The following is a 24,263-nucleotide window of genomic DNA, read 5'->3' as shown; positions in this document are numbered from 1 at the left end:
TACTACTCATTTGATACAGCATATACAAAACAAAAACTCAAAGAATACAACGTGTTCACTCGAGAGTACAGGCAAGGAGACCAAAGCAGCAAACAGTCGCAGATACTTTCAGTTATGAGAAATATCTTCAGCGACATGTCCACAAATAATACAGAGAGGGTCATCAAATTAATCGCTCTGGAAAACCAGCTCATCTCCGTAATAGGGGATCAGGGTTTTCTTCGTCACCTGGAGTTTTTGAATCCCCGGTATGCCCTACCATCTCTGCATTACATTTATTCCACTTTCGAGTTACAACATGCCAGTATATGCGCACTAGTTTCGTGGGTCTCATACAGCATGTAAAGCAGGCAATCCAGGAGATGCTGAACGCGTTAATAGACAAGCAACGTGTCCACGTCATTTTATGTGACAACGTAAAGTACATGAAATAAGCAAAGGATTATATGGAGGTACCAAGCGTGAGCTGCGTCTCACACACACTTCAGCTGGCTGTACACGAGGGTCTGCTGTCACAATGCAGCATCACACACTCACCTGCTAACACAAGGAAGGTGGAGGCCAATGTTGTAATAGCATATGCAGAATAATTAAGAGCTATATTAAAGTATATGCTTTGTTTCAACAAAATAATAAAAACCTATTAAGGAACAGCTTGGATGCAGGTACTTTTTTTCTTAATACAGCTGTATTATCTAGGAAAATATTAGTTAAGGCCAAGTATCGGATCGGGACTCGGTATCGGCAGATACTAAATATTAAATGACTCGGATCGGGATCGGGGTAAAAAAAACCTGATCGGGACATCCCTACTTACAACCAGTAATATACAGTAATAATACAAACATATACACGTGAGAGACTTCTTACTATTAGCAACTATTAGCATTAATGAGCTAACTTGCCGGATTATCAAAATATGTAAGCTCTAAGGAATAACATAAAGCAATAAACAACCAGAAACATCACACTCACTGGTCTTTTAACGCACACTGTCAAGGTCCCAACTCCCAACAGAAGCGGCAACGCTGATAATCCAACAACAGTCTCTCTTTCTCTCTCTGGCTCATGTCTACCTGCTGCATCGACCCACTCTGTGGAGGCTCCTTTAGACAGCAGGGGGCGCAGTTCTGCCTGTTATTTACCTCTTCTATATCTGTCCTTCAACGCAGCCGCAACTAAATTTGTCCATCAAATTTGTCACCTTAAGGAGGACAGACATTATCAGTGTCTGGGTTGGCAGGCAGGGCAACAAGACGAGCGACCGGTCTGGTGTAGGTCTTGTCTTTGACCTTGACCACTGCAGTCCTGACTCTAATATCCCGTCCTGGGATGACTTGGTTGATGTGGCCAATTGGCCAAAGTGCTCTTGGCAGCTGGGGGTCCACTATCATAACTATGGTTCCAGGTTGAAGCTGGGGCTGGGCCAAATCTTTGTGCCATTTAGAGCAAGTTTGCAGAGTGGGAAGATAGTGTCGAATGAAGCACCTCCAAAACTGATCGGCCAAAACCTGACTATGTCTCCAGCGGTGCCGGCTCAGCATCTCAGTCTCTCCATATATAGCCTATGGAAGCAAGGGGTCCAGCCGCCCCATGAGGAGCAAGTTAGGGGTCACTGGATCAGCATCTGCTGCATCTGTTGACACATAGCCAAAGGGCTTGGAGTTTAAAATCCCCTCCACTTCCTGAAGTTCTCTCTCTCCTCCTTAAAAATTAGTAACCTGATCAGACAGGAGCTAAGCCTGTTTGACTCTTGCAATAAAGCGACGGAGGGCCATCAGGAAGGAGTCTGTATCCAAGATAGAAAGCACATCTAAGTGCACTGCACGAGTGGTGAGACACGTAAATACTATGCCCCATCTCTTCTCATGGCGACAGCCAAACTTTACAGTAAAGGGCCCAAAACAGTCCATACCTGTTGAAAAGAAGGGGGTTTCATAAGTTTCAGTCTGGCTGGAGGTAGATCTGCCATTTTTGGCACTGTTGGAGTGGTTCTCCACCTCTGACAGTCAGATCAGTAGCGCTGATGCCATCTAACTGCCTCACAGCCATGTAGTGTCCAGTATTTGCAACGTAGCTCTGCAAGCAGTCGCTCTGCTCCAGGATGGTGAAGATCCTTATAAGTATCTTGGATAATGAGGTAAGTCACTCAATGGCGAGGATCCAGAATCACCGGGTTAACAGCTTCTGCTCCAGTTGGTCACTCCGCCGTAACCTTCCTCCAACATGAATGAGTTTCACAATCTCATCATACTCTGGGGCTAGAGAGAGCCTTGGCCTCAAAGTCTGTGCAGTCTGTGGTCAATACAATGCAGGGCGCCAAGGACAACAGGTGGATGGCCGAACCTTAAAAAGCAACACCCCCTGGTGATTAATTTGGATGCATACCTAGCTACAAGAAGACCAAGGCCGAAAAATGGCCTATAGCACACAGTACCTACATCAGATTGGCCACTGTATACTGGGTGTTTACCTTGAGAAAAACAATCTCAGGACTCTGGACAGGCAGAGCCCTGATGAAATTGGACTTTGCAAAAAAAGGGTTCGTGTCAGGAGATGAGGAGTAATTGGAGTGGAGATAAGTTAAAAACGATTGTGTAGTATGCATGAAGTCCACTAGATACTTGTTTTAAAAAGGTATGCAATTTAAATGTGCAATTTTTAATTTCTTTTACTGTTATTTATATGGTCCTGGGGAGCACTTTGAGTTGCCTTCTGTCTGAACTGTGCTTTACAAATAAACTTGCCTTGCCTTGCCTTATATTTTGATTGTATTTGTACTTGAATGTACCTGCTGCTATTATGATCTAATTTCCCCATCTATCTATCTATCTATCTATCTATCTATCTATCTATCTATCTATCTATCTATCTAACTAACTTTTAGCCATTTCAAATAAAATGGCTTATATCCTATGGTGATCTTAGTCATTAAATCGAATGCAAGAAAATAATTCTCATGGTTATCAAGAGATTTCACTAAATGCCACGATGTCAAACTACTGCTGACATTTGAGTTGAAGTTAGGGGATCTGCAGTCAACACACTTCCTCCTATAGGGACCTCAAATCCAATCAAAACTTTCATGGCAATCAATCTATAATTAAGTTAAGATTAGTTAAGATTCTGAACTCATTCTACTTGCATGGCTTAGTAGGCAACATACTAACAATATATCACAGTGCTTAAATCATTTTGTTCTGTTCCATTCCGTTATATATTTAAGGATTGAGTGTTGTTTTTATAGGATAACGCAGTAAACGTTTTGCTATTTAAAAAGTAATGAGGCTGAGAAACAAAACCTCAGAGATGGGATGTTTTTTTTCTTTTTTAAAATGTACTCTTTTGTCCAACTTGTTAAATGGTTTGTTGAAGCCACATTGAAGGTCTGTCCTTAATCACCAGTGAAGAAACAGTACCTGCTCAACTTGTTGAGTAAGTTGAGCAACCTCAAATATTTTCTTCAGATGTGGATAATAACATCTAAAAAAGCACTTCTAGAGGTTGGGAATGGAAACTCAGTTTTCTTTACTTCATTGTGCTTACCACACAGCCACCCCCACAAAAATGCTGTTTTGGAAAATTAACAAACCTGAAGTTGCTTCTCTATTATCGACTCAGTCATTCTTACAGAATATCATATTGTAGCATATGCGATGCAAAGACATACATGTTATTCGTAGCTTTTAATTACTCTTCACCGTGACATGTACATTTGTCTATTCATGCTCAGGGTCTCATTTCAGGCCCATACAGAGTCTTTCTACAGTATGTTCGCCTCACAGGAGTCAGGCTGCAGTATCTTAAATGTAACTATGAGCTTAATTGATTTTCTTAACCAGGGGTAACAAAAGGCATAAACCACAGGATTTAGACAGGAATTAAAGTAATACAAACATATTACAAAGGCAGCAGATGAAGCATTGAGCATGTTATCTTGGCCTGTAAGAGCAACACAATAATATGGACAGAGACATATTAGAAATAAAACTACAACAACACCAAGAGTCCTGGCTGCTTTCATTTCAGATTTCTTTGCAGTTACTTTCCCTGATTTGTGTGACAGCTGTAATATGAGACCGCATGGCACGAGCCTGAGACACAGCCACTACAAATATTCTCATATACAAAACAACAATAACAGTAATGGGAACAATAAAGGTAAACGTGAGATCTGCAAGTCCAGCAATATAGTTAATGAAAAATATACACTCCCCAATGCAGGAGTGATAGCTGCCTGGTTGTTTCAATATATCCTTTAGGATCAGACTTTGAAAAATTACAGAGCATATCCAACACAGACAAACACACACCTGAACTCTTTTTTGTGTGATTTCACTGGAGTAATGCAAAGGATGACAAATAGCTACATAGCGGTCAACAGATACGAGCACCATGGTTCCTACTGTAGCTGAGGAAATAACATATGCTAGGTACTGATACAGAGGCACACATGAGGTCACCGAGGAACCAGCAGCCATCTATGAGCAGAATCTGAAAGAACATAAGGAGGCCACTGACGGAATCTGAGACAGCCAGAGAGAGGATGAGGAGGTTGGTGGGGGTGTGGAGCTGCCTGGAGAGGAAGAACAGTGTGAATTTATCATATTAATCATCCTTAAGATAACAGCAGATCGAGCACATGACTGAAATATGATCAGATTACTGTTTCTCACAGTTGTCAAAACCACCCAGTATACAGTGGCCAATATGTCAATACATTTTACTACTATTCATTAGCCTAATTAATTAGTGAATGTCTACTTGAAGTGGGAGATAGAGATGATGACCAGCAGATTAAGAGCTGCAGTGAGCAGAGCGATGAAGGATAGCAGAATGTAAATCAGCATGGTTTCAAAGTGAGGACGTATTGGCTTCCTGCAGGAGCTGTTGAGGAGTTGTGGAAAGCAGAGGTCAGTGTCCTCCCAGGTCTCCATCACCAGAGAGAGGAGAACCTGCTGAGCTCTGGCAGCTTTTTGAACAAAGCTTTCTGTCATACAACTCATTTATCACTATCCTTCCAGCCCAGCCCTCCTTCCTCCTCACCTCTGCTGCTTTCTTCCTCTCCATAGAGATTTACGTATTTTGACTTCTTTGTTCATCCTCCTCAATGTCGATGTCTTTGGTTTATGTTTATCTCCATATTTGGCCATCTGCCAGATGTCACAGGTCCAAATTGGCTGAGCTAAAGTGGTAAACGTTGCTCTTGCCCTAATCTTTGTGCACTTGACATTATCCCACCTGGCTGAAAACTGATGAACTTGTTCCTATTCCTATGTATGTAAAATGATCACAAAACAACTATCCCAGTCGAGCCCAAACTAAAATAAAAGCTGTCGGTGAACCATTTGGAGTACAGACATGGTTTGGGGCTCTTTTGAAGATGTATTAAGATGATTTTGCACTAGGTAAGAAGAACCGTATTTACTGCTTAATTTCAATACAGAATAAGCCTGAAGATGACCTGTAATAGTCTCTGTTAGCAGGAAGAGACAATGGGCCATATTTAGACAGCTTATGGCGGTCATCTAAAGTGAAGCCAGCTAGTGCATTTAGGGCGTGTCCAAGTCCCTTTTGCTAGTTGAACAATGGATAATGCGCCAGCACAGTGCACAGCAGCAGAAATTATACGTGTATCCCTACATTAACAAGTGTATTTGTGCACAAGAAACAGCTGATTAACTTCACTTGATGAGCTTGATTACTTAAAACTCCTAACTTGTGTCCTTTAGAGAGTTTATAACTACAGCTTTTAGTTTGTACATATGAGACAGTACATGACCGTGTTCATGAAAATCTTTAAAATAACAGAAAGCAGCCTCTGAAATCATAAAATAAGAGTGTATGAACTCATCTGTTTAGTTGCATCTAATGTGCTCTTTAAATAGCAGGAAACTGATTGTGCTTTTGGGTTTAGACCAGCTTTTTGTTCATCCATGGTAGAGGTGGATTTCATAGTTCGATGTCGAGATTTAGTTCCCGTCGGTCAGTTCGGCAGGATGAATCGTTCATGTAGTTTGTTTGTTCGTTCGTTCAGTCGCGCTTCCGGTACAACGTCATTCAGCGGTGAATCATGTAACAAACAGTTCTCAGCTCCTCGTTCTCAAACGATCACGCTAACGGTCAACATAATACTGTAGGTCATGGCAAATGCATAGCTGCAACTACATGATTATGTGTACTTTTAGACAACACGACAGTGGATCATGCGTATATTCCCCCCATATTAAATTGACATGTATTGAAGGAAAAGGTAGACTATGGTTAAATCAGCTGATTTATTGTTTTCAGTTTTTTTTGTTTTTTGTTTTTTTGCTCAATTTTAGCAAGGGCAACTGAATAAAGAAATAAAGACCCAATATGCTGACAATGTTTAAAAGCTTTGCAGAAATATTATTTAAATTTCTTGTGATATAAAGTTGTCTAAGTCTAAATCTATATTCATGAAAAGGTTTCAAGTCCCCATTTAGCAAACTGGATTACCCATTCGAGCGAGCTATAATCACTCTGGGCTAAAGCCTGCAAGTCAAGAACGAGTGTTCACTTAACGAGAACGCCAGGAGACGAATCAGTGAGCCAGATGTACCAAATTGGTTCTCCTGGTTCACTGATTCCTCTCCTTGGTTCAACCAGTAGATGGAGCTAGCGAGCTACGAACGAAAACCTGTGTGCAACTGACGTCAGCAGTACGTCATCATAGCCTCAGTCACCTGTGACCCTTACCTCTTTCTGCTGGTGACCGCCTGATGTTCGGATGTCGCCTGCTCGTCAGCTGACTTTATACTGAAAGGTGAGTCAATATCGGTTCGTTTATTTGTGAAAAATACCCGGGATAAAGAAACAATGTGTCAGGTAATAGTATTAAAAACCAGGCTACCCAACAAGAAAAAGCCCAGCTGTAGGCCTATTTAAAAAATTGAGCTACTGGTGGAAACGATGTAATGAACCACCTGAGGCTTTTCTTTAGCTCAGAGATAGCCTACCATATGTGCAGTTAACCTCTTGCTGAACTCTCACGTTGGCTAGGACAGACTAGCTGCTACATTGGACTGTTACTTTCCGTAATAAAATTAAAGAAATGAACTTGTGTACTGTGTTCTGCCTGACGCTTAGGCAATAAATGGGCTACGTCCAGCTACGAGTACCCAGTTATTTCCAACATGCCAAGCCCAATCGAGCCCGTATGCTTTGTGTCCAAGCCGATACATTAACTGTAATTACGAGCCCGAGCCCGAGGGCTGTTATAACTGACGGTCTCAACTACAATTCAGTTCAGTTAGCTGAACTACAGAAATGTTTAGAATTGAAGTGCCGAACTTAACGCACTGGACAAAGCCGACACATATGTTGTCACTGCTCGCGACTTGTTTAACATGGTTCCATACCTCCAACTTTCCTCCAAACTTGCTCAAAGTTAATTCTCCTGTTTTTATTTTTTCTTTACGTTTTCAAGCTCCATGTTGCACTTAAGCTACACAATCAGTGATGCCGATAACACGTTTCAACACTTAGTAACGCATTAATCTAACCACTTTTTTCATTAATGAAAAACGCCTTAATATTTCCAAACCAGTAATCAGATTAAAGTTACTTATTCAAGTCACTGTGCGTTACCTTATTTTTTTCATTTTCCTCAGTAAAAATATATATTTTGCGTCTCGGGGAGTGATGTCACCTGTCCGACAAGTCACGTTTTCAGGATGAGGGCAAGTCACCTGTAGAACCACGCAGCGACACAAACAGCAATGAAGGGAGGAGAGAGATGCATGTTTTCTGGAAATACAGTCAGCATTTTGAGTTGTTGAAAATAGCTAAATAAATAATTTACCACAAATGCTTGATCAAGTTCGGGTCGGGCTTGGGCGGAGAATCTAAACTCTAGGCTGGATCATGACAACCACTTGAATGTATTGTTGAAAATGTGTTAAGAGGAGCAAAAGACAATATCTGCCATTGACCACAAAACAGTCTGTGCCATTTATTCAGCACTCAGCTCCAGTATGTGACTTTGGGAATGCAATTTGATATGGTTACAAGTTACCCTATTAAGAACGTAAGAGTAGTATATTGATTACTTAATCAAAGTCAATGTAACAAATTTGATCACCTTAGGCCATATTCCTCAAAACTGAATGAGCTACCGTCTACTGTGGAACACACAGACTTGAACATAAATTTTTTTGACTATGAAATCATTCTGAGATCAATTAGATTTGAATTAAAAATAGTTGTAATGATTATTGAACATTGCAATTGAACTTATGTGTCTTTTGACATCAACAGTGATGAACCCTAACACAGGAACCTTTGGAGAGCTGGAGAACAGGAGAACACTGGCTGCTCACTCAAGGTTTGCATTGAAGAACATGAGCTTCTGAACCTTGGAGGCAGACAGACGGCTGCGCTTCTCCGAAATGAGCTGCCCCATCTTGCTGAACACGCGCTCTGATGGAACAGATGTCGCGACAACGCACAATTTTTCCATCATCAGATGAGTCAGCCTCGGGTAGATGACGCATCTGCTTTTCCACCACGTCAGTGGATTGCTGGACCTGGGGATCAGTGCCTCTTGGAGGAAGGACCGGACCTCGAGAGTGGCTTCTGTGTTGGCACTGATGTGACTCACGAGACCCGAGACCTGCACATCAAAGTCTCCCCAGACCATGCTCTCTTCTCTGGGTTGTCCACCAGCAGCTCCTTGTTCCACCAGAGCTTCCTCCTGTGGTGGATTTGAAAGGATCACCTGTGCTGCAGCATGCGTAAGCTTTGTATTGCCTCGTTGGCTGCCTGCTCATTGGAAAAGGCCTTCCTCTTGAATCTGGGGTCGAGGATTGAGCATTCTTCCAGCAAGGAAGTGAACTCAATTCTGTGAAAACGCTTGGCCATCTCAGAATTGAGCGCAGAGAGAAGGGACACCACCACTGGCTGCTTGAAGTGGCCAGTCCTCAGGTGACATGCAGTAAGCCTCTGCAGACCGCTTGACAAGATATTTATTTTGGAGGCAGTCACGTGGCTACAGAAAAGACACAGAAAGGACACAGTTACAGTGGGTGAGATCATCTACGGGGAACTTTTTTAAAATGTGTTTATGAAATATTTATTAATTGTATGAATGTATTTATCTATTTATTTATTCATTGTATTAATTAATTAATCTATTTAATTACAATGTATACAATGTCCCACTCTTTTTTTACCATGTATTTATCTATTTATTTAAACACTATGCATTTATCTATTTAATTACTATGTATGTATTTTAATATTTATCTGTAATTTATTTATAATGCCTGAATGAATTGAATTATTTATATATGTTTTTCATACCTTTCCCCACTGATCTCCTCTGTGACTTCCTCGAATGGCTGCAGCACCTCGCAAGCCTCCTCAATGGTCTCCCACTCCGTGTGCGTTAACGCGGTCATGGCTGAATTCACCAAAGCCAGGGTGGTGATAATGGCATCCTTCAGCTTGGCAAAACATTCGAGCATGATGAAGGTGGAGTTCCAGCGGATGGGGCAATCTTGTAGAAGCTTTAAGTCTGGCAGGCCCATTTGCGCCAGTGTGTCCCTCAGCTTCTCTGCAGACACAGAGCTTCGGTGGAAGTGGTCCACTACATGTTTGACCTTCTCCAATGTTTCTGACAGGTTTTTCAACCCCCCCCTTGCGATCAAATTTAGGGTATGGGCAAAACAATGTAGGTGTTTCCACCCACACTTTTGAATCGCCAGGGTGATGTTTGATGCTCCATCTGACACGCAGGCTACCACCTTGTCCTGGATCTCCCACTCCCGCGTAATCCTCATCAGATGATCGGACAAATTGTCAGCTGTGTGACGCTCGCTGAACTGAAAACAGTCCAGGAGACAGCTGACCATGTCATAATCTTCCAAGAAATGGCAGGTCATGGACATGTAGCTCTGGGTTGTCCTGGATGTCCAGTCGGTTGTGAGACACACAGCTGCAGGATGTCCCACCCTCTCCTTGACACTGTCATGACAGCTGGTGTACAGTTGGGGAACCAGGATCTTGGAGAGGGTCTTCCTACCTGGCAGGGTGTAGGAGAGATCAAGGGTCTTTGTAAAGGCCCTGAAGCCCCTGTCCTCCACAATAGAAAATGGCTGTAGGTCCCAGATCACCATCTTTGCCAGTTTTTCGTCCAGGGTTTTCTGGCGCTGTGGTGTCATCAGCTTCGACATAAACTGGGTCAGCCTAGTTTGCCCCATAGACTGACCTCTGCCCCCTAGAGTCCCCTGAAGACGGTTGGGAGCGGGCTCTGGCAGGTGACTCCTCTGATGGTTCCTCAAATGGTGCCTCCTCCTCTCTCCTAACCTCAAACGGCCGGACCCCAGGGTGCTTCGTCTTCAGGTGCCGGTGCAAACTGGCAATGGACCCTCCTTTAAATGATTTGTTGGCCTTACAGATAGTACAAGTACATATTGTACCCTCTGTTCTTTGACTAAAATAAGTCCATATCGCGCTCTTTTTTCTTCCTGTCATTTTCTGTAAGTACTATGCTAATAACTATGCTAATTGCTAAGCTAATTGCTATCTGCTTTGTAGTATTGTATCTGTTATTTTCTGCAGGGTGAAGGTCAAGATGCCTTCTTGACAGACCAACTGGGGTTGGGGGGGTGGATGGGTGTTAATAAATGTGTAATAGCAAATACAACACTGTGTCTCATTAATTGTGTTAAGTATTTAATGGCCCTAATGACTCATTCAACAGTTTTATTAAATGTATGCATGATGTCATGTCCTTAAATGAATACGCTTCAGGATCAAAATGCCCCCTACCCCCATCTCGAGTTTAAGTTTGACTTAGACTACTAAAAAGCAGCGGGAATGCCCCCCCCCCCCCTCACTGATATTCAAATGTAAAAGTGGTATTGTTAATATTGTAAACTATTATCATAAGATAAGGGTGACTGACTGACTGAACGAAGACGAAATGAAATGTTTTTATTCCATGGAAACGGTTGCTATGCTTTCCCGTTTCTCATTGGCTAAAATTCGATGACAGTGTCCCAGACTCAGCATACGATTGGCCGGCACTCAGTCCTCCTCCTCACCACTCGGATGAACAGCGCACAGGGACTGGTCTGTGAGTGAGAACGAACGAACGAACGAGAGAGAAGTGAAACGGGGAATCAGTTCAGTTCGTTCGCGTTTAAGAGTTGTTCGTTCGAACTTATTCGTTCGTGACCGAGCCATCACTAATCCATGGCACAGTCACTTTCTGCTGCCTCAAGACAGCAATCCGCCATCATAGCGCCTGACCACACCTCATTTTAAGACCAACATGCCAAGGGGCGCACAGGTGGACGCAGGTACATCCATTTTGGAAACAATGTGTGTGCTGGGCGAGAAAATTACAGCTGTGTCAGTCTAAAGCCAGCTAGCAGGGAATGTTCCCACAACATTGGCCAACATTCCCTACAAGTTTTTATTATGTTTTAAAAAATGTTTTTATCTAATGTTCAAAGAACATTTTCAGGATGTTTCGTTTCAAATAATGTTCCTGTAACGTTAAATGTTAAGAAAGGAAGAATTAGTGCAGAAGTTTTAGTGCAGCCCTCTGAAGATGTTTTGGTGATGTTGGGTGAGGTAACATATAGAATGTTCTTTTATAAAACATTCCCACAATGTTACAAAATAGCAAAGGAAGAGCATTCTTAAGGCAACATTTAGAACATGTTTTTGGCATGTTTTTAGGGCCTCCGATTACATAATGTTTTTTCTAAAACTTTCCCACAATGTTAAAAATAATAATAATAATAATAATAATAATAATAACAACAACAACAGCTTTATTTCTATACCACTTTTCAAAAACGAGATAGATAGATAGATAGATAGATAGATAGATAGATAGATAGATAGATAGATAGATAGATAGAATTACTTTAATGATCCCAGACTGGGAAATTATTTTGTTACAGCAGTAGTGGGTCCGCAAATAAAACACTTTGTACATAACATAAATAGAATCCAATATATACATAGTGTATATATACAGTGCACAGTGTGCTATTAACAATAAACAATAATAATATATACAACAAAACAAAATATGCAAAATATACTATAACAACAATAATATATACAAGAAAACAGAAGAGAGACCAGAGTTCTCTGTCAGGCAGAGGTGAGAGAGTTGTTGTATAAAGTGATGGATTGTGGCAGGAAAGATTTCCTGTATCTGTTGCTACGACAGCGAAGCTGAAGCAGCCTTCCAGAGAAGGTGCTCCGCTGTCTGACCAGTGTGAGTTGGAGAGGGTGGAGAGGATTATCCATGATGGATAACAGTTTTTTCAGTGTCCTCCTCTCCACCACAGCCTCCAGAGTGTCCTGTTTGCAGCCAATCACAGAGCCAGCCTTCCTGATCATTTAGTTGAGTCTGTTGGTGTCGCTGGCTCCAATGCTGCTTCCCCAACAAACCACAGCAAAGAAAAGTACACTGGCCACCACAGACTGATAAAAGATCATCAACATCTTGCTGCACACGTTGAAGGATCTCATCTTCCTCAGGAAGTAAAGTCTGCTCATCCCCTTCTTGTAAACAGCTTCAGTGTTAGATCTCCAGTCCAGTCTGTGGTTGATGGTAACACCCAGGTACTTGTAATCCTCCACCGCCTCCACATCCTTTCCCAGAATGCACAGAGGTTGAAAAGCCGTCTTCCTCTTCCTCCTGAAATCTATCACCATCTCTCTGGTCTTGCTGATGTTCAGCCGCAGGTGATTCTGTCCAGTCCACTCCACAAAGTTGTCTACCAGTGCCCTGTACTCCTCCTCCTGTCCCTCACTTATACACCCAACAACAGCCGAGTCGTCAGAAAACTTTTGCAGGTGACACGACCCGGTGTTGTACTGAAAGTCAGTGGTGTATAAGGTGAACAGGAAAGGAGACAGTACAGTCCCCTGTGGAGCTCCTGTATCACTAACCACCAGCATCAGACAGAACACTGCCCATACGGACGAACTGTGGCCTGCCTGTCAGGTAGTCAGTAATCCAGGAGATCATTGTGTCGTCTACACCCATCACCCGCAGCTTCTCCCCCAGTAGCAGTGGCTGAATGGTGTTAAAATCACTAGAGAAATCAAAGAATGCGATTCTCACAGTACCGCCTCCACCATCCAGGTGCGAATGGGCTCGTTGCAGCAGGTAGATGACAGCGTCATCAACTCCCAAGTGGGGCTGGTAAGCAAATTGCAGAGGGTCTAGCAGGGCTCTCATCTGCGGCCTCAGGTTGGCCAAAACCAGTCTCTCCAGCACCTTCATGACGTAAGATGTGAGGGCCACTGGTCGATAGTCATTGAGGTTTGATGGTGTCGACTTCTTTGGAACAGGAACCAGGCAGGAAGTCTTCCAAAGCACCGGTATTCTCTTCTGACCAAGGCTCAGGTTGTAGAGGTGTTGTAGGACAGGAGACAAAGTGCTTTACAATAAAACAGATAACATAATGAGTTAAAAATCCAAACAAAGATAAAACATATAGAATAATTAAAATAGTTACAACAATACCAACAATTAAGAAAAAGCCATAAGATAAAAGTGAGTTTTAAGAAGGGATTTAAAAGGGGACACTGAGTAAGCCTGCCTGAGATCTCTAGGCAGGGAGTTCCATAGCTGACAGCAAAGGCCTGGTCACCTTTAGTGACAAGTCGAGATTTTGGAACCATTAGAAGGGCCCTGCTGGAGGATCTCAGGCGGCCATCAGGCTCATAAGGAGTCAGCAGATCATAAGTATAGGCAGGAGCCTGACCATTCAGGGCTTTGAAAACAAGCAGCAAAATCTTAAAATCAATTCTAAAACTCACAGGTAACCAGTGAAGAGCAGCAAGGATTGGTGTAATGTGGTCACATCTCTTAGTACGTGTTAAAAACCAAGCAGCAGCATTTTGTATCAGCTGCAGTCTTTGGATGTTTTGCCTGCTGATACCAGAGTAAAGTACGTTACAGTAGTCCAGTCTGGAGGATATAAAAGCATGGATGACCTTTTCTAAGTCAGCAGAGGACAGGAATTATCTGATCTTTGTAGCTGTCTCAGTTGGGCAAAGCATGACAGCACCACTCTAGTTACCTGAGTATCAAAAGATAATTCTGAGTCAAAGATGACACCGAGATTGCGGGCCTCCTTTCGAACACTGTTAGATAAGGCGCCAAGACTAGAGGAGAGATTGGCAATGTTACTAGTGCTGGGGCCAGAGGGACTCATTATAACAATTTCTGATTTGGAGTCATTCAACTGCAGAACATTTTCAGACATCCAATTTTTTATCTCAGCAAGGCAGGAGAAAATACGAGTAACATCACTTTTACCAGGCTGTAGTGGGACATACATCTCGTATCATCTGCATAGCAGTGGAAATCAATATTGTGTCTACGCATGATTTGCCCCAGGGGTAGCATGGAAACAGTGAATAGGAGGGGACCCAAAATAGACCCCTGAGGGACCCCACAGAAGAGAGGGGCACAAGAAGAAGAGGCTTCTCCAAGCCTTACAGAGAATGACCTGTTGGACAGATAGGAGATGAACCAATCCAGAGCCACATCACTGATACCAACATAATTTTTCACACGGCTGATTGAGACATTATGGTCCACTGTGTCAAAAGCTGAGCTGAGGTCAAGGAGAATTAATATTGAATACAGGCCTGAGTCGGCAGCAAGCAGTAAGTCATTGGCGACTTGACCAGTGCAGTCTCAGTACTATGAAGGGAGTGGAAACCAGATTGGAATTTTTCAAAAATATGTCATTCATAAGAGAAATCAGTTGAGTGGAGACTATTTTTTCTAAAATATAGGATTAAAAAAGGCAGCTTTGAGATTGGTTTAAAATTACATAAAAGAGATGGATCTAGAGATGGTTTCTTTAAAAGAGGGTAAACAGTGGCATGTTTAAAATAGGAGGGGAAAGTACCAGTAGACAAAGAGCAGTTAATAATGGCTAAGATGTCCGGACCAACCGTCTGGAAAACAGCTATAAAAATCAAGTAGGAATGCAGTCTGAAAGGCAGGTGGATGATTTTGAAAGTGCAATAGCACGTTCCAGGGTAGACAGAGAGATTTCACTGAAGTGGGTTAAGGTTGAGAGTGGGCAGGAGTCAACTACCATCTCTCTGAAGTCAGCATTAAAATTCTGCCGAATCTCCACTATTTTGTCAACAAAGTGATTAAGACATTTATCACATTTGTCTGGGGAGGATTCAACTGACTGGCTGGGTGGGGGACCAACCACAGAGTTAACTGTTTTAAAAATAATTCTGGGATTATGACCCTGCTTGGCAGTCAACTCAGAAAGATAGTTGTTTCTTGCTTCTCTAATTGTACACTGATAAGTGAGCATTAGCTCTTTGGTTATAGGATAACAAAGGAAGAACATTGTCAAAGCAACATGCGGAAAATGTTTTCAGAATATTATTAGGCCTACAATCCCAAAACGTTTTTTTATAACGTTCCTGTAATGTGAAATGTTAACAAAGAAAGGGAGTTTTAGCTGTAACATTCTTGGGATGTTTTGGGGATGTTGGTGAGGTAACATATTATAGAAGGTCCTTCTATGAAACATTCCAACAATGTAACATGGAAACAAAGGAAGAACATTCCAAAAGCAACATTTTTAAAATGTTTTCAGGATGTTATTAGGGCCTCAGATTATATCTATGTCACGTTTGTTATAAAACATTTCAACAATGTTACATGATAACAAAGGAAAAACATTCTTTAAGCAACACTTGTAAAATGGTTTCAGGATGTTATGAAGGCCTCAGTTCACAAAACATTTTTTCTACAACATTCCTGTAATGTCATGTGTTAACAAAGGTAGAACACTTTGCCTGCAACATTCTGAGAATGTTTCGGTGATGTTGTTGAGTTAACATATATAGAATGTTCTTCTTTAAAACATCCCCCCAATGTTATATGATAACAAAGGAAAAACATTCTGTAAGCAACACTGGGAAAATGTTTTCAGAATATTATTAAGACCTACAATCACAAAGCATTTTTCTAAACATTCCTGTAATGTAATTTGTTAACAGAGGAAGGACGTTTTAGCTGTAACATTGTCCGGATGTTTTGGGATGTGGGTGAGGTAACATATTATAGAATGTCCTTCTATAAAACATTCCAACAATGTTACATGAAACAAAGGAAGAACATTCTGAAAGCAACATTTTGAAAATATTTTCAGGATGTTATTAGGGCCTCAGATTATATCACGTTTGTTATAAAACATTTCAACAATATTATCTTATAACAAAGGAAAAACATTATTTAAGCAACATATGGAAAATATTTTGATACCTCAGATCACTGAAAATAACATTCTAAAACGTTCCTGAAATATGATATGTTAACAGAGGAAGGATGTTTTACGTGTAACATTCTTGGGATGTTACTAAGGCATCAGATTACAGAACATTTTTTTACAAAACGTTTCTGTATTGTGATATGTTCACAAAGGAATCACATTCTCACTGCAACATTCTGAGGATGTTTGGGGGACATTTTTTTAATAAATAATTCACTCAGTATTATCACAAAGGGGCTGATAAATTGGATAGCTTGCCGTTTGCAAATTACTTTATCAGCTACAAAGCAACTAATGCCAGATCCATGCTGTCTGGCCACTGGCTGCTCGCTCCCATGCAACAGGTCGCTGTCTGCACTTGCCCTAACAGCCATCAGTGTCATTCTGATTCTTACACATAGGCCTACCTTTAATTGGTGAGAACATCCCAAGTGTATCAAAACATCTTCTGAATGATATAGGGATAGGGGATTAATTGACGTGACTATCCCCTTCCCTGATGTCCATTTGTCCTAGTCTCTATTTTTCCATGACAAATCAAGAATATTAAAAGAAAGTTGACCAGGTGGCATTATTACCAGTGCCTACCAGATAGCAAAATTCTTCTGGCCCATATCTGGCCCACACCTGTCATGTTCATCCGGCCCACATACCGCATCGACTGATGGCACTTAAGTGCTCCACTTCTGTTTGCCAAAAGTGGGCCACAACCAAGCCATCACAATGCCAGATATCAAACAGAAGATGCATAAATGCGGGAGCGGTGGTTCGCCAAGCCGATGGTGATTCACTCAGAGTGAAGCCATCTCCACCTTAAAGATGAACTGCAGTGAATTCACACAGAAATCCGGCGCTGTGGCTCCTAAAGAGGCGTGATGGTACACGGCATGATGATGACGTCGTGTGTTTTCAAGGTGTTTCCCCGGTGTCCCCCCTGTCAGTCTGACTCCCTCACTCACGAGACAGACAGGAGGACAGACGCTTCTCCAGGTACAGCTGCGGTATTGTTTTCCTCATATAAGTTGCCAAAGACAGTTACAGTTACTATGTTACTTTTGTTTGGTCATGTAACGTTGCTTTGTGGGACATTTATCTGTATTAAATTGAGTGAAAGACCTGTGTAGTTATCAGACTGTCCGGTCGACACTCCCCCGCTCCACGCCGCCGGCTTATCCATTCGGTTCTCCAACAATATGACCCTGACACTACCTCCAGAGGCAGATCAGGGCTGGAGCAAAATTTCACCCCTTGTCGCCTCCAAGAGATTCACACAGAGATGGAGGCGGGGATTTGGCTTACTAAAGCCGTATCCAGACGCCAGTGTGTAATTGGCGAATAGCTAACGAGGAGGCTGATGATGTTGTCTGATCCTGCCGCAGAGGCTTGTGGTCTGAGCCTGCTGGAGTCTGATTGGATTTATTGCACCTTATTCTTCACTCCGCCACAGAGCCACGGATCGACGTTTAAAAGGTAAGGTTACAATTACTGTTTTTAACTTATTAACGTCAGCGTAACTCTGTATAGCTGGCTAAACTTTCTTGACCACAAACGTCTTCCCTTTTGACGCTGTGCCAAAAGCGAGTAACGTCGAGCATGTGTGTTGTCAGAAATAGCTAAGTTAGGAAGCTAGGTACAAAATTAACTTTCTCTGGGTTTCCGCGGGGTCTTAAGAAGTCTTAAATACATACATATTTGCACATAGGTCTTAAATTAAATTTAGTCAGGTCTTAAATATGTACGTCCATTTACCGCTTACGTCGTAGCCTTTTTGTTTTTTTGTTTCAGGGTTTTGTTGGTGAGATTCACAGTTAGCTCCGTGTGTTGTAGTTCTTACTATAGTGTCCTGGAACGTAAAGGCCCCCACACACCGCCCAGTTGTCCAACTGCCAAATCCGACCACTTTCCGACTACTGTGTTGCCTCTTGTCTGACCCATTCGGCAGAAAAGTTGCATTGAACACACCGCTTCAACATGCTGCCAACTCCACAGTAGTGTGTGCGTTTTGCGCATGCGCAAGATGCAATAAGTGGGTGGCTCTAGTGTTAGGGCCCCCACACTCCGCCCAGAAGTCCAACTGCCTTCTCCGACCACTCTATTGACTCTTGTCTTACTCGTTCGGCAGAAAAGTTGCATTGAACACACCGCTTCGATGTGCTGCCAGCTCCACAGTAGCGTGTACATTCTGCACTTGCACGAGATGTGATAAGCGTGTGGCTCTAGTGTTAAAGATGCTGGACTAGAGGTTTATGCACACACCTCTCTTTACCTTCGATCAAAACAAAACTATTTCAGACAAAAACAGCTGCACACTAAACATGCAGCGAGGCATTAAAAGATTAATTCGTCCTGAATGGACATAATAACAGCTAGTCTCGTGCAGTACTCTAAAACATGATGTTACGTGTGCATGTTTTGCTCTGCTCTCTTGTGCCCTGCTTCAGGTGGCGCCCTCCCCACCTGACTGGTCAGGCACACCTGCAGCACCTCAGCAATCAGGTGGATTGCTATAAAGCTGCAGGGATGGAAGCAGACGGGGCCAGTGGGCCAAGCCACCAGATAGTGTTGTGGAGTGCTGTCGGTTGTGAACCAGAAGCTGTGTGCTACTCTTAATATTATTATTATTCCCTCGAGGCTCCGGCCATAGTGTAAACCTTTGTTGTTGGTTAGATCAGATTTTGTCTAGTTTGAATGGTTTTTGACTTCGCTTCCATAAGGAAGTGGCTTTGTGTTAAAGTTGGGCTTATTTACGTATAAATAAATAGTTTAATTGTACAAATCTTTCTGTTTCCTATCCTCCTTGAAACACCCACTTTATTATTAAATTGTTGCTCGTCTTTTCCCCTGGATACGACAAATGGGGACGTAACACATGAAAACAAGAAATCAATCAGATTGTTTAATGGCTCAGACGGCCTACAAAGGTGTTGAACACCTTTGTAGACCAGACTGGGTAATCAGCAGGGAACCACCGGTCATAGGTCTTTCGCCCCTTTAATCCCTGAACACTGACCAGTGGCTAGGCAGCAGCTGGGAACTTTGACAGTGAGAGACAGAAGCCTTAGGTGTTACTCAGCCCCCAGTCAGTGGACCAAGAGGTCCTGGGCTAGAGATGTGATAAGACACTCCTGTACCTGAAGATCTGTACCTGAACTGTCATTTTCTTTCCAGAGCATAATCGACCCTCCTTTGTCACCAGTGTCCTCTCCCGGTACTCAGGAAGAAAGCACAGAGTTAATTTATATTTATACAATGATAAATTTAGATGATCCTGGTATGATGATGGTGATGTGGGTGTGTATGATAGACTAGTCGTGTGTAATCAACATGTCTATCTATCTCAGAACACTTTAGAAGAGGCCAGCACATCAACAAGCCCTGCCACTTCAAATGCCTCAAACACTGCAGCATCAGCTGGAAGTGCCTCCGACCCACCACCAAGTGGAGCTTTTTCAAAGTGGGCATCAGGTCGGCTTCCATTCCCATCTCCCAAAAAGAAGAGAAGAAACCCTGTGCTGGACTACCTAAAGGTAGAGTCTGCAAAGGAACAGCAACGGCATGAGGAGAGTGAGGCAAAAACAGACAGGTTTCCTAAGCTTATTTGAGAAACTTGTCAACAAAATTCCTGATAAGCAATAGTAGTACACTATTCGCCAAGCACAGGCTTCGTGCCTGCAGTTTTTTGTTTAATATGCAGGCTGTTTTTTGTTTTTTTTAAACATTGTTTGTTCTAAGTTATTTCTGCTCATATGCAAGTACAAGTACATATTTTTGATAACTTATTTCTATATGCACATATTTGTAAGTTCTTTGTTATATTTGTAGTACCATATTTCAGGGAATACAGTTCTATATAATTACTGTGCAATACTGTGGACTGCACAATAAGAACAAAAACCACTATGTGGACTTTGTAATTTGATAGGAAAAAGCACTTTACTGTTCTTTTGTGTGCAATGTTTACATTTAATTTATTTTTAAAAGAATGCACACAAATTGTGTTTTAAGCCATATTGTTGTATTCTGAATACAATTGCAATAGATTCAAAATAAACAGCCTTTTTTTACTGCAGATTTTCTCACTGTCCTTATTTTACTACTGATCTCATTGTACAGTTTATAATTTGTGACATTACCTTACTTTGAGAAACTCCAGGAGAAAAAAACTGTTGTGTAACAAGTTTTATTAAAGACATTTTAAAAAGGATTTCAAAGTGAGTAAAACCACACAAGTACAGAACTGTTTACAGATATGTGTCAACTCTTCATGCATAATGGGCTTCCTGGGTGAGCAGGGCAGCAAGTCTGTCTCTTGTGGCACTCCGAGAACTCTCATCTTGGGCAAGGCCCTCACGTGGAGCGTGTGGGTCAAGGATGTCCTGAGCAACATCCTCGTCCGGCTCCAGCATGTCGCCATTGTCCAGGCACACATTGTGCAGAAAAAGCACATGTTGCGATCACGAGAGGTGTGAAGGTTGGCCTAACCTCCAAGGCCTTGAACAGTGTAGACAGCCATCTTGTTTTCATTATTCCAAATTATCTTTTAACAATTGAGCGTGCTCTGGATTGACGAAAGCTGAAACGTCCCTGCACTGCACCGATGACAGGCTCCTTGTATGGTGTTATGAGACCGATTGGACTGTCCAAACACGGATAGCCACCATCACCAAGCAGGAAGTATCCTGGGGGAGGATACTGTCCAGCCAGGTAAAATGAACTGTTCTTCAAAATGCCAGTGTCATGGACTGACCCTGGGTAGCCCACAAAAATGTCCAGGAACCGTCCTTCAGAGTCACAAATGGCCTGCATGTTGATCGGGTAGAAGCCCTTGTAGTTCAGGTAGTCCAGTCTGTGAAGTTGGGGTGGTTTTATCCAAACGTGGCAGCCATCGATTGCACCCACAGCGTTGTTGAAGACAGGGTGTCCTGCAAGCAAGCCAAAGCCTTGTCCAACTGCATCCAGATCTTCTGCACTTGGGAAGTGGATGACTTTCTTCAGGTTGTTCCCTATGTGTCGTGCCACTTTGTTGATAATCCGATGGACAGTAGATCTGGGTTCACTGAAGACAGAAGACACAACACGGTAGGAAAGTCCATGAGCAAGCAAATATACGTAGATCAAGACCTCCAGTTGACTGCCCCAGCCATGATCTTCCACATCCCTCTGTAAAAGCCTCTGAAGACCCTGTATTGCTCTCCTACTCAGGCGGAAATCTTGCCACACGTTGAACCACAAACGCAAGACAGGGACGTTGTAGTTCAGCCTGCAGTAGGCCACAGAACAGCCACTCTGGAAAACAAAGAAGTTGATGGGTTTTATTGAATTGGAACTTGTTACAAAATATAAGGCCATGGGTCCAAATACACCAATTTCATAATACATGCACATGTGCTAACGTATTTTATAGGTTGTAGTGGTGGTGCACTGGAGTGTGTTATATTGAAAAGGGTGCCTGATATAAAATAATAAAATTCTAATAATAAATATTAGAAACAGTTTTCTATATAATGCAGCCCAGTGCACCACCGAAATAATAAAAATAAAGTAGAATTATCTCTTTACCTTTCTGACAATGTCAACAAAAACACCTGGGGTTAGTTTATTCAATAAAAAACATTGTACAGCTAACGTTTGCAAGCCAACGTTGTCTTTGACCGACACTGTGACTGATTTCAAAAGGTTTGATGTTAGATAACACATCCAGGATCTCCGAGGTTTAATACATTTTCAGGTGTATTAGATTCTGCATAAGTTATATAACATAATACACGTTAGTTTGTAACGTTAGCCAGCTAGATACGCTAGCTAACGTTAGGCTAAAATACTGACGAAAAGCTTGCGAATGTGAAAACATTAACGTTACATACCTCCAAAAAATTCACAAGAGACAACAGTCGTCGATGGCGGCTTCTTCTCCATGTAGTTCTTCGTTTATTCATTAACCAAAGCATGATGAATGACAAAACCGATCGCAACCGTTAACTCCATTGCTGCCGGGTTTGTTGTTTTGGTGGGACGTATGTGCAAACGTAACTATGTAGTCGCTTGAGTGCCTGAACGTAAACTATGCAGTGACGTTCCTAGGGAAGATCACAAAGCTCTACCCCTTGTTGCTTCATTTCCAGGGTGTAGTGGTAGTGGGTGAGGGCTAGTGGTAGTGAGTAGGGTGAACATTGGAATTGGCCCAAAATGTAGCGCCAAAAGAAAGGGCGGTCTGATGGCGATGTAAAGTGGTGTGAACTTTCTCTATATAACGTACAGTTGAAATGATATAGATTCAAGATTTTTTTAGTCGAGCCTTGTTTTAGGTGGTTCAAATTCACTTTGCATCTGGACTCTGTTCACTGCAAAGCTGATCGTCTGGGCTGGAGCGGCTCTCCTCTTCTCCAAGCTGAGGCTGCGCTGATCGCAATTACGGTAGGAATCGGACCGACTATAGATGCGTACTCTATATGACCCCACTTCAATAAACCCGAACTATCCCTTTAAGCTACATAAAGTACTGCTTAAAACAATATCTGCTTTTCTAGATCTGTATTTTCTCTTTCTTTCTTCATCTTTAGAGGCCTGCCAGAGGAACCACCCACAGACCCTGAAGAAGACGGTTGAAACCTGCATTTCAGATACCCTACGATATGCTCCCCACAGACAGACTCAGGTCAGTGTTTAAGGGATATTCCGGCCTAAATTTTATCCATGGTCTAACACAAAGTGACACAGAGTAAGACCCCCCCCCACCCCGACGAGAGATCAAGTTTTCCAACCGCTAGCTTATGTAGTTTTAGCAACCTCAGAAAAGAACGTATGATAACAATACACTGCAGTCTATGTCTCTCTTTTTGATGGTGGTTTCTTGTTGGAGGCATAGACTGCAGTGTATTGTTATCATGCAATCTCTTCTGAGATTGCACGTCTCTATTTAACTGTCTTGTTTACTTGATTATTATATAGTAACTACAAGTCATTGTAATGCTATTATTAGATATAACAATATTTTACTTGGATATTACTTGGTTATTTCCAGTAATTACTGCCTGATCAACAGCCTGTGATTTAAAGGGTTACCAAAAAGAAATCTGATAATGATTCTGATTTTAATTACTATTTTTGTTATAATGACAGAGGACGATCATGCAAGTGAACCATCTGTGGTTCATAGCCATGAAAATACAGCAGTGCTTAAGGGGAGCAGAAGCCTCTCATTCTTGGAGGACTCTGACTATTTTTTTTTCTGTCTTTTTGAAGTTTAAAATTGATAAAATTAGTCTTGTTTCTCATCGATCTAATCAATAAATTGGCTAAAATTTCTGAAAACCTGTTTTTGCTTAGTCATTATTATTATTATTACATTGCTAGAAGATATTCTATGCCTTTTTGTAGATTTTTACTTGTATTATTGTATTACAAATTGTATTTTGTGTTACTGTTGCCAAAAAGTTTGTCACGACTGGGGAAAACTAAAAGGGGTGGACCCAAACGCAGACACACAGGAGGCAAGATTAAAGTGAACAAAAAGCAAGCTTTAATTACAGCAAAGCAGGGTGATACAAAAAAGGGCCAGGAGAACAAACTTAAAGGAGTCAAAAGGACCAAAAGACAAAGTAGCAAAATAACAATGCTAAACAAAGTGCAACAAAACCAATTCTACAAAGTCCAAATCCAAAAACATACCATCAAGGAGGACACAGGAGGAGACACGGGAGGTCATGGGGAATCACACACACACAACGAACTGACAAGGAGTGAGTGGATAACAAAGACTTAAGTGCACAGGCACTGATGAGGAGACGAGGAGCAGGTGCGGAGAGGGAGGAGAGAAGAGGGCAGGTGAAATAACGAGGGGGAAGCACAGAGGAGATATAACACTGGCAGACAGAGGGAGACAAACATGTGCAAGGTGGAAGGGAAAAAACACAGAAAACACTGACAAGACACCAAAGGGCATAGAAA

The 24,263-nt window shown here is 42.1% G+C and overlaps 1 protein-coding gene and 1 pseudogene across 1 annotated transcript; both read right to left on the bottom strand.

Annotated features, from left to right (window-relative positions):
- Positions 1 to 3,763: 3,763 nt before the first annotated feature.
- Positions 3,764 to 5,175, bottom strand: LOC115587663 (trace amine-associated receptor 1-like; annotated as a pseudogene).
- Positions 5,176 to 8,341: 3,166 nt separating this feature from the next.
- Positions 8,342 to 10,142, bottom strand: LOC115588125 (zinc finger BED domain-containing protein 1-like). Its single transcript, XM_030428510.1, has 3 exons — positions 9,328 to 10,142; positions 8,776 to 9,013; positions 8,342 to 8,719 (listed from the first exon to the last, which is right to left on the bottom strand). The coding sequence occupies exons 1-3, from the start codon at positions 10,140 to 10,142 to the stop codon at positions 8,342 to 8,344; spliced, it is 1,431 nt and encodes a 476-aa protein (XP_030284370.1).
- Between the last annotated feature and the right edge of the window lie 14,121 nt (positions 10,143 to 24,263).

This window comes from Sparus aurata, chromosome 9 (assembly GCF_900880675.1).
Source record: "Sparus aurata chromosome 9, fSpaAur1.1, whole genome shotgun sequence".
In the NCBI taxonomy this organism is placed as follows: domain Eukaryota; kingdom Metazoa; phylum Chordata; class Actinopteri; order Spariformes; family Sparidae; genus Sparus; species Sparus aurata.
The sequence above is the reverse complement of the archived record's forward strand: the minus strand, read 5'-3'. Positions and strand labels throughout refer to the sequence as shown.